Source organism: Peromyscus maniculatus, chromosome 10 (assembly GCF_049852395.1).
Source record: "Peromyscus maniculatus bairdii isolate BWxNUB_F1_BW_parent chromosome 10, HU_Pman_BW_mat_3.1, whole genome shotgun sequence".
Lineage (NCBI taxonomy): Eukaryota > Metazoa > Chordata > Mammalia > Rodentia > Cricetidae > Peromyscus > Peromyscus maniculatus.
This window is the reverse complement of record NC_134861.1, coordinates 58,257,228-58,272,282: the sequence shown is the minus strand read 5'-3', so window position 1 is coordinate 58,272,282 and position 15,055 is coordinate 58,257,228. Positions and strand designations below refer to the sequence as shown.

The 15,055-nt window shown below is 36.7% G+C and overlaps 1 protein-coding gene across 2 annotated transcripts in view; it reads right to left on the bottom strand.

Moving 5' to 3' along the window:
* Dthd1 (death domain containing 1) overlaps nt 1–14,289 on the bottom strand; it is a 79,758-nt gene extending 65,469 nt beyond the window's left edge. For both annotated transcript variants that reach the window (XM_042286009.1, XM_076546322.1), the window contains exons 1-5: nt 13,874–14,289; nt 11,554–12,163; nt 6,396–6,726; nt 3,790–3,969; nt 2,418–2,668 (exon numbers count right to left, since the gene is read on the bottom strand). In XM_042286009.1, coding sequence (XP_042141943.1) covers nt 2,418–2,668; nt 3,790–3,969; nt 6,396–6,726; nt 11,554–12,163; nt 13,874–14,144 — 1,643 coding nt within the window. In that variant the 5' untranslated portion in view covers nt 14,145–14,289. The remainder of the gene's footprint in view (nt 1–2,417; nt 2,669–3,789; nt 3,970–6,395; nt 6,727–11,553; nt 12,164–13,873) is intronic.
* Between the last annotated feature and the right edge of the window lie 766 nt (nt 14,290–15,055).

Here is a 15,055-nt window from a genome sequence, read left to right as displayed (position 1 = left end):
CTTCAATGCCACATAAAAGATGTTCAGAAGAGCATCCTATGATAAAAAGGTCTGCTTCTGGTCACTTCAGTAGTTGGTTTCCATGAGTAGAAAGATATACTACTAGGGAGTGTACAAGAGGGGTTTCCTCTTGATTTTCCAAAGCAGGCTTTTCAACCCTCCAGGACCTTAATAGTCTTGAATGAAATAGTACATGATATGTTTGAAGACTTTACAAAACAATGGCTTCAGGTTTAACAAAAGGGAAACATTTTATTTGCTCCATAGCTCTCCGAACCCATGTCTCACTGAAATTGTGACATTATTATGGTAGGTTGGGCCTTCCTGCATGGACCAGACAGTACTAGCACCTAAGGACCATACACCATGTGTGATATATATCTACAACATTACCATTTCTTTCTCCAATTGGTTCTTCAGAAGATTATATACTTAATCCATATAACACAGAATGGTAAGTAACAAGTTTAGAATGGGTCATCTGAGGATCTTTCCCCAATAAAGCAAAAATAGTTAGGTGATAATAAATATAAATTTTATCTGTAATATTTTGACTTACATAAGGCAGGGGACTCTGAAAAGAATTCCCCAAACTTTTTGACAAAAAAAAAAAAAATGTGAAAGATCAAACTTTCAGCAGGAGGAATAGTCAGACTGGAATGAGGGATTTCCATGTGGACATTGCTCTTCCAATAACCAAGAAACAGGAGCCAACAGTGGTAAATAATAATCAAATGAGCAGAATATGGAGCTATTTATCTTCGGGATCACAGGCACACTGGAAAGATGAGCATGAACGTTTAGCATACTGAGACTGTTGAAAGTAGTTTTGAAGTTGGAGTTGGATCTCAACAGAGACATAAATACATGCCATCTGAGGAAACTGGCTCCATTTCATGCCAGCAGAGTCCTACAGGGCACACCCCGGCATTAAAGTCCCCAAATGAAGAAACAGAGCCACGAGTGACAGTTAGCAGAAGAAACAGCCACAGATGGGAATTCTCAAGATGAAGCTATAAGCAGCAAGAGACTATCAAGAACATGGGAAATTTTAATAGGTGACAAATACAAATAAGAGAGTTTAGAAGAAAACATTAAAAACAGTAATTCAAATGTCACCTTAAAAGTATATTTTAAAGGTCAGAATTTTTTTTAGCATTGGGGTGTTTTGAACTGGAATGTGAAGAAATTATATGGCACATTGCCATAGACATATGATGATGGAAATATGTAACAGAAGTAAAGAACTGTGAAAGTGTGTTAGAAGATGGCTCCGCTGGTGAAGTCGAGCAGCGAAATTATACACAACTAATCACATCTATTTCTATGTTCCCTATCATTTATCTTACAGTAAAGAATGTTTAATTTTCCTCCAGCCACAAATCAACAGAGTGCTGCCCCAAGCTTCTTAAGCTGCAAGCATAATAGGAACAAGAATACAGCCATTAACTCAGACAAATGGTGGAGACTCAATAGAGAGGAAATGTGGGAGTTCAGTTCATGACTGCATAACTCACTAGTTAGCAGACTTGCAGAGGTTCTTAATGTCACTACACTTAAGGCTTCACATTGATAAAATGATAATGCAGGAAACAATACACAAATCTGCCACAGAGTGACCTCTCGGGTAATAGTAGCTGTTACTCAATTCTTGTTTTTCAAAACCAGTCCTTTCATGTTTAGTAAATGGGAATATCCTCGTCTGTCTCCTCTATTAGGAAAGAAAATTAATCTTAACTTAAAATTTGGGAATTAAGATCAGGTTTAATGTCCTGCAATATGTTCAATTTGCTAACCTTCCACTTTTTTGTTTCTTTTGGCTGGTGAGTTAATATGTATATTTGACTTTATTCATGAAGATGTTGTTTGATTATATGACTTGCGAGAAGAAAAACACTTGTAGGTAAATATAAATTCAAATTAAGTTAATTAATTAACCAATTTTGAGACAAGGTTTCTCTGTGTAACATTGGCTGTCCTGGAACTCACTCTGTAGATCAGACTGGCTTCAAACTCACAGAGATCTGCCTGCCTCTGATACACAAGTGCTGAGATAATTATAAGCATCATCACTATCTGGGAAATTTTATTCTATTTTAAAAGATCACATTTATCTTATTCATCCACTGAATGAAGAAATTATGAGTACTATGTGGCATTCTCATAATTAAGCATATCATAAATTCTTGAAAGACTTAACCTCAAATCTATATTGTTAAAAAGCACTGTTTTTTCCGCATGGTACAGCTTTGAGTCCATTAGAACTAAAACTCTTTCCTATTGGGGGTCAACCATGAGAACATACTTCATGCTATCTTTACTCAGATATTTAAATACAAGTCAACTGATTACAAGTAATCGTGGGAGGTTCTTTGTCCCCCATTAAATTAGTTAGCAGTAGTCGGTCTCTGACTGACCTGTTGAAGCACAAGGGTGTCGGCAGGCTCCTGTGCACTGCCGCACTCTCTGGTCTCCTGTGATCTTTCTCAGGCTCGAGGTTCTTTTTCTCGGGGAGAGGAGAACAAGGAAGGAATACCGTGACTGGCTTTTGAAAAGAATGAGTCGATGGGTGCTGGATGTGCACAAGAGGACTTGTTGACTGCACTGAATAGGAGGAATCTTGGTGTGCTTTTAAATAGGACACCAGAGAAGGGTCGACTGGCTGGATCTAAACAAAAAGGAAGGAAAAATATGTTGATGTCCATGTATACACACTCAAACACACATATGCACACATACATTCAGAGGATGCAAGTATTAGCATGGCCCTAAAACAATTTTCTGAAAACTTTAGGGAATGTATTTTCATGTGTTTCTCTGTACATTCTTGCCTGGAAATAAAACTCTGTATATAAAAGCACACGATTGAGTAAAATCTCTTAAAATGTGGTTTCCTATTCATACATGCATGCACACATGAACACACACATGCATACACACTCAGAAAAACACACGTGTTTTTATATATATATATATATATATACATATATATATATATACATATGTATACATTTGTGCATGCGTTTTAGAAACACTCAACTATAAACAACAACATAATGTCAGAAGTGACATTTTGTGTAATTTCTAAATTATCACTATTCTTAGATCATGTGATCAGCACAAAATGGAGAAGAAAGCTAACACAACTCAAAATTCATATAAAATATTTTCAAATAAATTATTACAATTAGGCTTACTTCCCAATCTTTCTCCTTGACTTACTATTTGTGATAGGAACTGAGAGAAATGGGAAAGAGATAATAGGAAGAACAAGGCTGGAACAATAAGGAATCCCATTGGAGAACATAAATTTTCTGGGATGTATATTCATATAGCATTACACATTATGAAAATAGTGTTTGTGTAATTAAATTATTGTTCAAAAAAGCTAATTTTCTTTAGTAAATACAATCAAAAATCATGATAATAACCATTTGAATGGATCAGTAGCTCCTTATCTTTTTCCATCAATTTATTTGGAAATCTGGATTTATATAAATACCCCCAAATTTGTCAGCAATTGTTTTCTACACATTTAGCATATGTTTGCTAACAAGCATAAACAAGTAATACAGAGGACTATTTAGGAAAGCCTTGTAAATAAAAGCAGAGGTGTGTTTCAGATTGCTGAAAATATTTACTGTATCACTCAACTCACTATAGATGAGTCCACATACAAGAGAAGATAAGCTTCATGGTTATATGACAAATCTACAATCTCTGCATCTGTAGGACCATGCTTGGCCCACTAGACATAGAATATAATTAATTTACCTTTTTAATGTTTACCTTTAACTGGACAAGCACTGGTGAGTTGAAAACTCCTGCAGGATAACTGAAGGCTATCCGGGCATCTACGATTGATTTTAGATTGAGTCCTTTTTTCGTTACTGTGAAAGACTGTTTCTTTAAGCATGACACTACTGAAAACATACCCAACTTGTAAACATTCACTGCAGCACAAGTCCCCTATACAGAGTAAAAGACACTTTACTGAAACAAGCAATTAGCATTATTTGGGAGAAATACATATATAACACATATTCTGTGAGCTGTTGAAACAAGCAAAAAGTGTATATGCTACCCATAATCTCCCATGGTGTGGAGAGATCACATTCACTGAGATGTGATCTTTTTTGGGAAAGGATAAGGAGATGTTAAGAGTTCCTTAAGTTTGGACTTCCCAATAGAGAAATGAGAAATGAATTTATTTTGTAACTTAAATTAAATCTTCACACATGTATAATAGGTAGTCATAATATCTTCACAAGTTTTAGTTACTCTGAAATCCTAGCCAATTTTGGCTAGAATGATTTTTTTTTTGGATAGAATGAATTTTATATATAGAACTTGTCTAGAAATTTCTATGCTATTTTACAGAATTCCAAGGAATAGAATTTTACTTCCTGGGCATTTTACTTTAACATTGCAGCAAGTGTACTGTCAGAAAAATTCTTTCTTCTGATACATCACAGCATCTTCAGATGCCATAAAAAGTCATTGTCTCTATTTCTTTCTGCAGTGGAAACACATAACTACAGAGTAATACACTGTGTCTTTCTTCTGTATTTATATTCAAATAAATAACCATGTATCCAAGCACATACTCAACGGTTTTATCATGTAAAATGGAACTGAGTCCATAAATGGAAGGAAAATGATCTATGTGTATAATCACCAATGCTTTAAACAAGGAGGCAGACCAAGAAATAATTTGCTCTGTTCATGCATTCCCCAATACCAGCTAGACTCCACCCAGCATGAGTGGATAATAGCGCATGCACACACACAAACATTTCAGGGTTATTCACCCTGGAAAATAATCGACCATTTGAAAGCTGACTAAGGGAAACATTTCACAATATCACAGTTGGGGAAATTCGGAGCACAATGATCCTGCTTCAGCGGCCAGAGGGAAAGGAGTGAGAAGAAAAGGTCTCCTGGGAACAAGTGGTGGTTGCTGAGCACTGAGACCACATTTGGCAGATACCAGGGAAACTAAAAAGGCTTTTGAGAATTAGAGCATTTAAATGTCATAGGACCCACATAAAACTTTGGAAGGGTTCCAGAACTCAAACGTTCCTGAGCTAAAATTAGAGAAAGCTCTCACTAGCCTACTATGTAAAGGAAAGTACAGTTTTCTGGTAAACAATGATCCTCTTAATTTTTCTTGTGTCTTGATTATTCATTTACAAAACATCTTTTGAGCCCATCTGGGAAAGGCACTTGTACTGTGAGCAGTTTCTAAAGTACTTGTTATAAAGGACACACAGACTCGCCAAGATTGAGAGGCCTACTCCAGAGCAATGCTAATCAGACTCCCATATTCACAGGCAGCTAGTCTAAATCTAACAGGTATTAGTGGCATGAAGAGGAGTAATGAGAACAGACTTAGCTTTATTATTCAACTATGTAGCCTTGATTTGATTTGTAAACAAACCAAAAGGACAGAATGTATTTTGAAGATTTTAACATGTATTCTTTTCTGAAACGTTTGCATATAAAAACATAAACACCTTAATTGTTTACAAATAAATTCAGTAGCCCACAGAGAACTCTTAACATGAATCCTCATTAATTCTCTAATTCTAAATTCAGTAATTCTGGACTCGGTCTCAGCAATATTTGAATTTGTTACATAGAGAGCCTTAATACTATTACAATAAAGTTTGTTTCACATGGTGAAAAGTTTTTTAACAACTTGCTTGTATTAAGATTTTCCCCATCTTCTTAAGTGGCTTGTTCATTTAGTTTTTGCCATCTTATCAGGCAGACATTATTATATTACTTTTGAAATATAAGATCTGAGTCACAGAGAGGTGTCTTGAGCCATCCGAATTCACACTGCAGCCAAATGTGCGAACCACATTTCTTCCTTTACTGCCCTCATCCCAACGACTAACAACAATCCTCAATGTTTAGACTAAATTCCACTTATAAATTTAATCAGTTCATCAGAGCAGGCACATACACACTGTTTCCATTTTATATATATTCTCCCAACCTATGAATAATCAAAACTAAAACTATAGCATCTGAAGATTCTAATGCTTCTTTCTGTGTGGGCAGCAGTCCAACACAGTAGATACGTAATTAGGAAGTTAGCATGAACTGTGAAGTGAATGAAGCTATGATGCTGGTTGTTTTCTAGGAGAAAAAAAGGAACATTTGGTGAGTCCTAGACCCGTTCTCTATTACTAACTTCGGCAAATAATTTCTGCTGTTTGAACTTCATAGACGGTATTTAGAAAAAAAAAAAAAAGGATGAGTATTCTAACACAAATGTGTCCACACTTATATAATGGAACAATTATTACTATATTACTACGTAAAATTCTGAGTTACAAGAAGGGAAGAAAAACAACAAATACAGTTGTAGCTCAGGCCTTACTGACCTTATAAGTTCCCCTCATTCCTTCCAATGAATTTGGAGTTAGGTAACTGGATTGAAAGTTTGTGTCAGTCATTTTCACAGCGATGTCTCTGTAATTGCCCTTGTAGCTTGCCTTGAAAGGAATTGCAATGCATACTGGGAATGGGATTTTCTTTTCCTTATCTGAGCATTCAACAGCAATGATGTTGCTGACCAACTCTTCATTAGCACTCACTATAAAGGAGCTCATGCTGTTAATTATCTGGCAATCCAACTGTTGCAGGACATGCGATGGTGCTGTGATGTAACAAGACACTTGAGGATCAGTCCCAGCACTCTGCACATCAAGATACCTGCAAAAAAAAGAAAAAAAGAAAAAAAGAAAAACAAGCAAGCTTCATTTTACAGGCATTCTATCCATGTACTTTACAGACAAATGCAGAAGGACACAAAGTGTAAAGCACATTGCTTTGATGTGGACTTTAATGTTCCCAGTTACTAACCCTGTAATAAAAAAGATGCTAAACCTCTGTATACCACAATTTCCAGTAATATGGGGTGAAACAATGTCTACTTCACATAAGCTATAACTATTTTTGACTAATTTTATTATCAAAGTGATTGATTTATTCCTCACTATTGTTCATCCTATAATAAAATTCAAAAATTAATCATGTTTTTAAATAAATTAACAGTTTACTTCACTGTGAGGAGAGAGATGCCTTTATGGTGAGATCCTCTAAGATTGCAAGAATGAATTTTTTTTTTCTGATTTAAAAGTAAAAAGCCAGAAAAAGGAAAGTCTCAGCATTCATCCAATCTTATTGAAAGCAAAAGTACACATCATGTGTATGCATACACAAACACACACACACACACACACACACACACACACACACACACATACACACACACACTCATACGCAGAAAGAGAGACAGACAGAGATAAAGACAGACAGTAGAGAGAAACAGAGAGACAGAGAGATAAGATAAAAACAGTGCAGAGGTATTCAGACTCTATATATGATTGGGTAGAGTCGATTCCTTTTCTTCCTCTAAAGTAGCTAGTTTGGGCAATTGCAGGACACTGAATAATCCAGACAAAGAAGAAAAGCTAATTGCTCCCTTCCATAGCCCTCACTCCTGACTCACCACCTGTTCTGGGAGACTTGAAATTTCTAAGCTGTTCCATCTGGAGGGGAAAAGGCCACCAAGTCCTTGACATGGAGAGGAAGAAGAATAAGGAAGTTGCCCATCTGAAATGCTTGAGTATAAAGTGCAGTAATCTATCTAAAACCTCTTATTTATTTGCCTGCCTACCTGCCGACAAGGGATCTGTATGATGTCTATTGCCTCAAGAAGTGATGAATATGAAGCACAGAAATTGTCGAAGTACACTAAATCAAATAGTGATATTTAAGTTTTTGTACACTAATCCTATTAAGCAGGAATAGATTATTTCTAACCCTGAGATTATCATTTGAAAAGTTTAACTGTGTTATTTCTCTTCAACACCATCTTTGCAAAAATTTTCAGAGTCTTATAAATTTGAATTCAAATTTGAGACCAGGCATTTCCTATTTGTTTGCCCATAAATATCACAACCTCTCAGAATAGTCAATAGTTTAATGCTTCCTGTTAGTCAGGTTTTAGCCATATAGTTTTACTTAATTTTTTTTTTCAAAGATTTATTTATTTATTATATATACAGCATATGTGACTGCTGGCCAGAAGAGGGCACCAGATCTCATTACAGACAGTTGTGAGCCACCATGTGGTTGCTGGGAATTGAACTCAGGACCTCTGGAAGAGCAGTCAGAGCTCTTAACCTCTGAGCCATCTCTCCAGCCCCCTTACTTAATTTTTATAGCTTCTGTTTCAAGTATTATTATCTCTTCTATTTTGCAGACAGGGAAACTGAAGCTGAGATATTCAACTTGCTATAAATCTCATAGATGTTCAGTTTTAGAAGTAAAAGTTGACTCTCTGCTTCTTAATGTGGAAGTAAAGTAAAAGCTCTCAAATATTGTCATGCCTTTCTCATATCTTCCCTAAGTAATGATTGCTCCATCCATTACAGTTTGAAACTAATATCTAATCTATGATATTGCGAAGTTTGAATGAGATATAATATTTAAACCTATTAAATAGTAATGGATCTGAATAAACTGCATGATCACTAATGGTTTGATCTCTATGTTAACACCATCCACTTGGGGTTCTCTTCCTAATATTTATTTCACAACAGAGAAATAATGGAAACAAAGGCAATGTTGAAGGTATATGACAGGATCTACACATAACACAGCATCATTTTCTCAGTTATATATTAATAAAGTTTTAGCTGTATTTCTTTTACTGTTAATACAGTTTGAAGCTCACTGCTAAATATAACTTATAATTTCATAAAGAAATATAATTAAACTTTTAACTCATAGAGGTCATTTATTTATGTATACAGTTCTGAACTTAAAAAAAAATATCTCCAGCACGCTGATCTGCTTAACTTTTTTGTTCATAGAGATAATGATAATTAAAAAAAACAAACATTATTCAGCAGAAGATTCAGTGAACTGGCTTCATATAAGTCCAGGAATGCCCTCTTCTGTATCCTGGAAACCATCTCAATGCACTCCACCTCTACAAGGTGTGGTTCCCAAATGACAAATAAAGTGTACAGGAGATTTGTAAATAGATCCATCCTCTACAGTCTTAATCAATTATGACTAGTCTTGTTATTAAATAGATTACATTAGTTTAGTGTTTTTTTTTTTTCCTCTTTGTGTACACCTTAGTATAGCTACCTCCAAAAGATGGGGCTTTTGGGAAACTGAAGGTTGAGGAACCACAAAAGATCCCAAGCAAGGTTTTGTTTATTGCATATACTTTTATGTGGTATGATGTATGATGGCTTCCTAGCCTGGGGGACTGCAATGAAGAGTCATCTTGGTAAATATGCAAGCCAAGCACAATTGGTTCAACGCCACAGAAGCAGTCAGTCGCTAACCAGGGAACACCTAAAGTAGGTGTCAGAGGGAGTGGTGCCGGCAATGACTCACGAGCTGGTGTTTTGAGTCATTTCTGAATGGGAGGATGTGAAGTTTCAATGTTTTTCTCAAATGAAATGGGAAACCACATATTGACAACTTTAGAGGTTGTTTGTCAGGGACAGTAATTCTTGCAAACCATGGAGGTCTTCATGCAGTGAAAAATTCATCGACAGAATTCACTAAATTCTCTTTGCTGGGGATACACTACTTTCTTTTTTCATTTTTCTTATAGAGTCCTATGATCAAGGCAAGCAAAGTACTTGCTGAAGAACATAGACTCGGTGATGTTTTCCTGGGAACAGTGTTGTGTGCTTACACAGTAGACCATCAGCATGTTATGTCGAGAAGGACACAGGTGTACAACAGCAGTGAGGAGCGGTAGGATAGTGAAAGTAGCTGGGCTGTGTGGTGATATTTTATTTGTGCACCCCAATAAAGCTTATCTGGGGATCAGAGGAAAAAGCCAGCCACTATATTAAACATAGAGGTCAGGCAGTGGTAGCACATGCCTTTAATCCTAGCGTTTGGGAGGCAGAGACTCATCCAGATCTCTGTGAGTTCAAGGCCACACTGGGAACAGAGCCAGGCATGGTGGCACATGCCTTTAATCCCAGCACTAACCATGGAGGTTGGAGGTCTGTACAGACAAACAGGAAGTAAGATGGCAGGGCACAGAAAGGTGTATACGCATAAGTATACAGGAAGTAGCTCTCTCTGGAGGCTGAGGAGTTAGTAAGGTGAGGTTGGCTGTGGCTTGTCCTATTCCTCTGATCTCTGCTTTTCACCCCAACTTTTGGATCCTGGTTTTTTATTAATAAGACTGTTTAATGATTCATCTTACAGGGCATGACATCAAATAACATACGAACACCTAGCTGAGAGTGAACACTGACAGAGGAACCCAACACTAAGGCCCCTCTGTGATTGCCTCATTTGCTAATCACAGGCACCAAGGAAGAAGACACTGAGGAACTGAGACAAAAAAGGAACACACAAATAAAAAAAAGGAAAAAGAAAACACGAAGCAAGTTGCCCCGTTTCAAAATAACTTGCTAATAATAAGACAGCAAATAAAAATTAATTTTGTCCTGCTCCCCAAATATTTTTCCCCACTATATCACATTGCTAAGGAAGATGTTGTATTTATCTGGGAAAATATAGCTAGAAACTATCAATTTAGACAAATCAAGAATCAATGCTTCCTTGCAGTGGTGGGGAGATAGCTCATAAAATACATTAATCTTTCTCCCTTTCTTTATTCCAGGGGCTTTTAGAGAATCTGATAAAAAAAAAAAAGCAAACAAACAAAAATCTTCTGACAATTTTCTGAGTTGAACAGGTGTGACCATCATATTTACCTTTAAGAACCCTGAAAAGCTTATCTACAATTCCCCCGGAGCTCTGAAGGCAAGATTTAAAGACTGATGACAATTATCTTAGAGATAATCATAATCATATTAGCAAATTGTCTTTTAATTTTTTAACATTCTGACATTTCTTTTTTTCTTATTAGAAACTAAATTTTGTTATTTAACAAAGTGCTCATGATCTGAACAATTGCTCTGAATTACTTTCATAACTAATTATTTTTCCTTTAAAGCACTACTTAATGTTAGTATTTTCTAAAACAATGAAGAACACAATGATATTAGCAATAGCAGCCACATAAATTTCTGTAGGTTAATTTTTAACTTGAATCACTTGTTTACAGTAAATTTTGGAGACATGACACAAAAATTTAAAACTTCATATCATATGTTGGGATTTTTATCCCATAGAGGACTGTTAGGAAACAGGGCCTTTGTAGGACCTAATTAGGTCATAGCACAGTCCTCACGGATAGGATTAACATCATTAATAAAGGACCTTGAAACTGGTTTGCCCCATACACCATTTTAGAATGCAACAAGAAAGTACCATCTGTGAATCAGTAAGCTTTCAGTAGACACCGAATCTCCTGTGCCCTCATTGTCTCTCCAACTCTAGAACTCCAAGACATTAATTTCCTTCTCTCAAAACAAACCAGTTTGTGGTGGTTTGTCATAGCAGCAGGATTAAGGCATTTAAGAACTACAGAAATGAATGTAGAAGTAGGCGTATATAAACATTTCTCACGGTGTCTTTACTTACTCCTTTTCCATTATGTTATTCTTTTGTTTGGGACTCTCTGAGTCATTATGAAGACTATTCACATCCTTACTGGAGACATCCCATGCTGTTGGGGATGTGATAATCTCTTCTCCTCGGTTTTCTGAGGTCTCTCGAGTTTCCCTTGTTGTCTGGATTGCATCATGAATGTCTTCCTTGTTGCCATTTATGTTCTCAGCAGTCATGTGTTCTATTTGTTTTTCATCTTCATTTTCTGCATTATCTGGGAACACTGCGCTCTGTGACTCTTCTTGCCCTATTACATTTCCACTCAATGATGCATTGTTTTCTTTCCCCCCTAATTCAGAATTTATCTGGGTTTGATTTTCTTTTAACGGGACCTGGTTTATGTAATGACGTTCCTCTGCATTTGTAGGAGAAACAGTAGCTGTTTCCATGACATTTAGTTCCCTTCTTGGAGCAATGTCTGTTGCTTTGGTATCTTGAATGGCCGATATTGTCTGCTGTGGAGTACGGTCCTCATGCATGCTGCATAAATTACACATCTCCTTTTCTTCTTTCCTTAGAAGCATAGCAGTGTTCCCCAAATATTCATTCATTTTCATGAGGCAGTCTATGAAAGCAATAATTTCTGCACATGTAGACACACAAAGAAGAAGTAAAAACTAAGTCAAATTATGCTTCTGCACCGATGAAGGAAGTATCTGCACAATTTGCCAGCTTTTAACACTTATATAACTACAAGGAAAGAAACTCTACTTTTAACATAGTAGCCAACTAGTGAAACTTGCCCTTTTTCCCCATAAGTATGCTTTAAACCTTATAGAAAAATATGAGGCTCCTTCTCCTTAATAAGGATGGAGGCAAGAACTCCTCAATCATTTGGAATATTTGACAGTTGTTCCTTTGCCTTGGGAGATACTGTACTATATCAATTGTCCATTTCAAATATCAGACATATATTCATCTGAACACCCAGGACAGGTCAATAGCAGAAAGGCAACAGGTATGTTATTTATGATGACACAGATCCTGTATTTTGGTCAGAAATTCAATCCTTCCCCTACTGAGCATGTGATCATTAAAATATGTCAAATTGTTCTTTCAAAGAATAACATTATCGTATCATTCTCTGACTGGACCCTGCAGTGGTTGATCAATGACAACCAAACTAAGACAAATTGCTTTACTCTAAGGCTAAGCATCATCAAACGCAAGTCAATCCATTTCTCACTCCATCCTAAGCTCCTATCTGTGCATCTCACTTCTCAAGCTTCTCTCAGGCTGAACCTTTCTAGACTCTCAGCTCTGAGCCAGGAGCCTGTATCCAAAGATCACACATCTCACTGTCACCAAATCATCCTTTCACTAGTCTGGACTTGCCTTTGCACTGCAGTTCTGACAACTTGGTCTTTGTCTGATGCTTGAGATCCCATGTTTATTTTGAACTCATCCTCTTTGGTAGCTTACTAATTGCCTTAGCTTGTTGTCTAAGACTGTGTTCAATCCTTGCAGAGACTGACTGGTGGTGAGCTCCTGTTGATGGTCCTGGGGTCACATGCTCTGGGAGAGATTCTCTGATATTCACTATTTGGCCTCTAGACTGAACTCCTTAGTGCTGTCTACTCTGGATTCCTGACTGAGGTCCATCTGCTCACCTTGACATTGCACTATATGTCTGAGAGCTGGATTTCATAATGCCACCTAGATTCTGAAAGCATTGATATTAAGACCGCAGTCCTTAGATACTACATTCCCCATGCTTACCGTACTTTTTAGTGCACACATCTCATCATATTCCCAAGAATTTACATCCTGCTTTCAGTGTGTAGGGATCCAGTTTCTTCTAGCTCATCCAGTCTTTCCAGTGTTTTTGTAATTAATAGGACTAGGCTCAAATGACTCTGGAGTTAGAACATGCTCTTCCAATATAGAAAAACTGCCTGTTCTGCTTTAATTAGTCCTGAACTTTCCTTCCTCTAAGGCTTTGGTCTTGCAAATAACAGACCAAGCACCTGAATTTCCAGTTGCATGGCTCCAATTAGTTGTTTAGGCGTCAGTTTAAATACCACATATTTCCTAACAGAGCTGTAAATTCCCTTCCTTAAAATATGATCCTGGCCACCGGAGAAGCCTGAAAACACTTCAACTGTTCTCCAACAGGAGGAACATTTAAATCTTGTGAGATACTGTCTTCCTCTACTTTCTCTATAATAACATCAGTTTTTTGTAAACAGATTCTACCTTCCTTGTGTTTCTATACATAGCTCCTCTTAAATATTGACCAGATGAGTATTTCAAAAGAAAGTATAAACCCAAGCAAACAAAACAGATTACTTGCCTTGTCTCCAGACACATTGATTATCCTTGTCAAGTAGTATATGCAGCTGCTGGCAGGTGGACTGAAGAGTCCCTACAGTGTGTTCCAACAGTTGATGAAGGGCTTCACTGAGCCCTTGACCCAAAAAGATCACTGTAACTAGCCAAGTGGCTCCCCTAGCCACCTCACAGAGACTATCACCCAGGAGAGCCTGCTTTAACATTTGGTTTTGTCTCCAAATCTGCTTCAGTATTTGTCCTAATTTACCTAAGCCCTTGTCTTCTGTATCCATTTTTAAGTTCCAAAAATAATATATGTATCTTCTGATAAAGGTTTAGCACGTTCAAACTTAGCGATGGTTATTTCTTCTAAAATCTCATAGATGATCCAAGTCAGCGAAACATTCTTCTGCAACCTAAGAGTTTATTCGGCTTGTTGTTGACCAGTGAAAAGTTACTAGGTGACCAGAAGGAGGGTGTTCCTGAACCCTAGTGCTATTGTGTATGGAGGAGATTAATCACCAGGACAGAGTTAGCTCACATAATCACACATCCATGTAAACTTTGCAAATTCAATATGCTATGGAAACCCCACATCTCTTTAACTTTTACAGTAACAAAATATGTATCCCAGGTAGAAGATGAACTTCATTAATTAAAGCAAACTCTTGGTTTTTTTCTCTTTTATTACAATAGTGCTACTAAAATTCCTGTGTATATCTTTATAAATACTTATTAATGAAATATATGGTTTGCTTTAAAATAATTTGGGAGTATATGAATAAAGTTTAGAAAAATAAGATTGGCCATAAAATTAGAATTTTTTGGAACTGGATGAAGTTACATATGGAGTCTTTTTAACTCGCATACATATAAAATAAGAAGTAAAGATTTAAAGTTAAAGAGTTAGAGGAGGTCCAAGCATGGTGACTTATGAGTGTAATCATAGCATCTGGGAGTTAGGGGCAGGATGATCACTTCAAGTACAAGACCGGTCAGAGCCCCATAGTGAGACCCAGTCACCACCAACCACAGCAAGAGTTAAAGGAAAGAACATCCCTCTGCTGGAGCATAGCCTAATACCATTGCTTAGTAAATATAATTACTACTTTCTTATAGGTAAGTGTACATCAAGATTGAGATAGGAACTTGGTCTCAGCTCTGCCCTTTGATAATTTCTCTCTAATTGTGTCAAGTGCTTCTT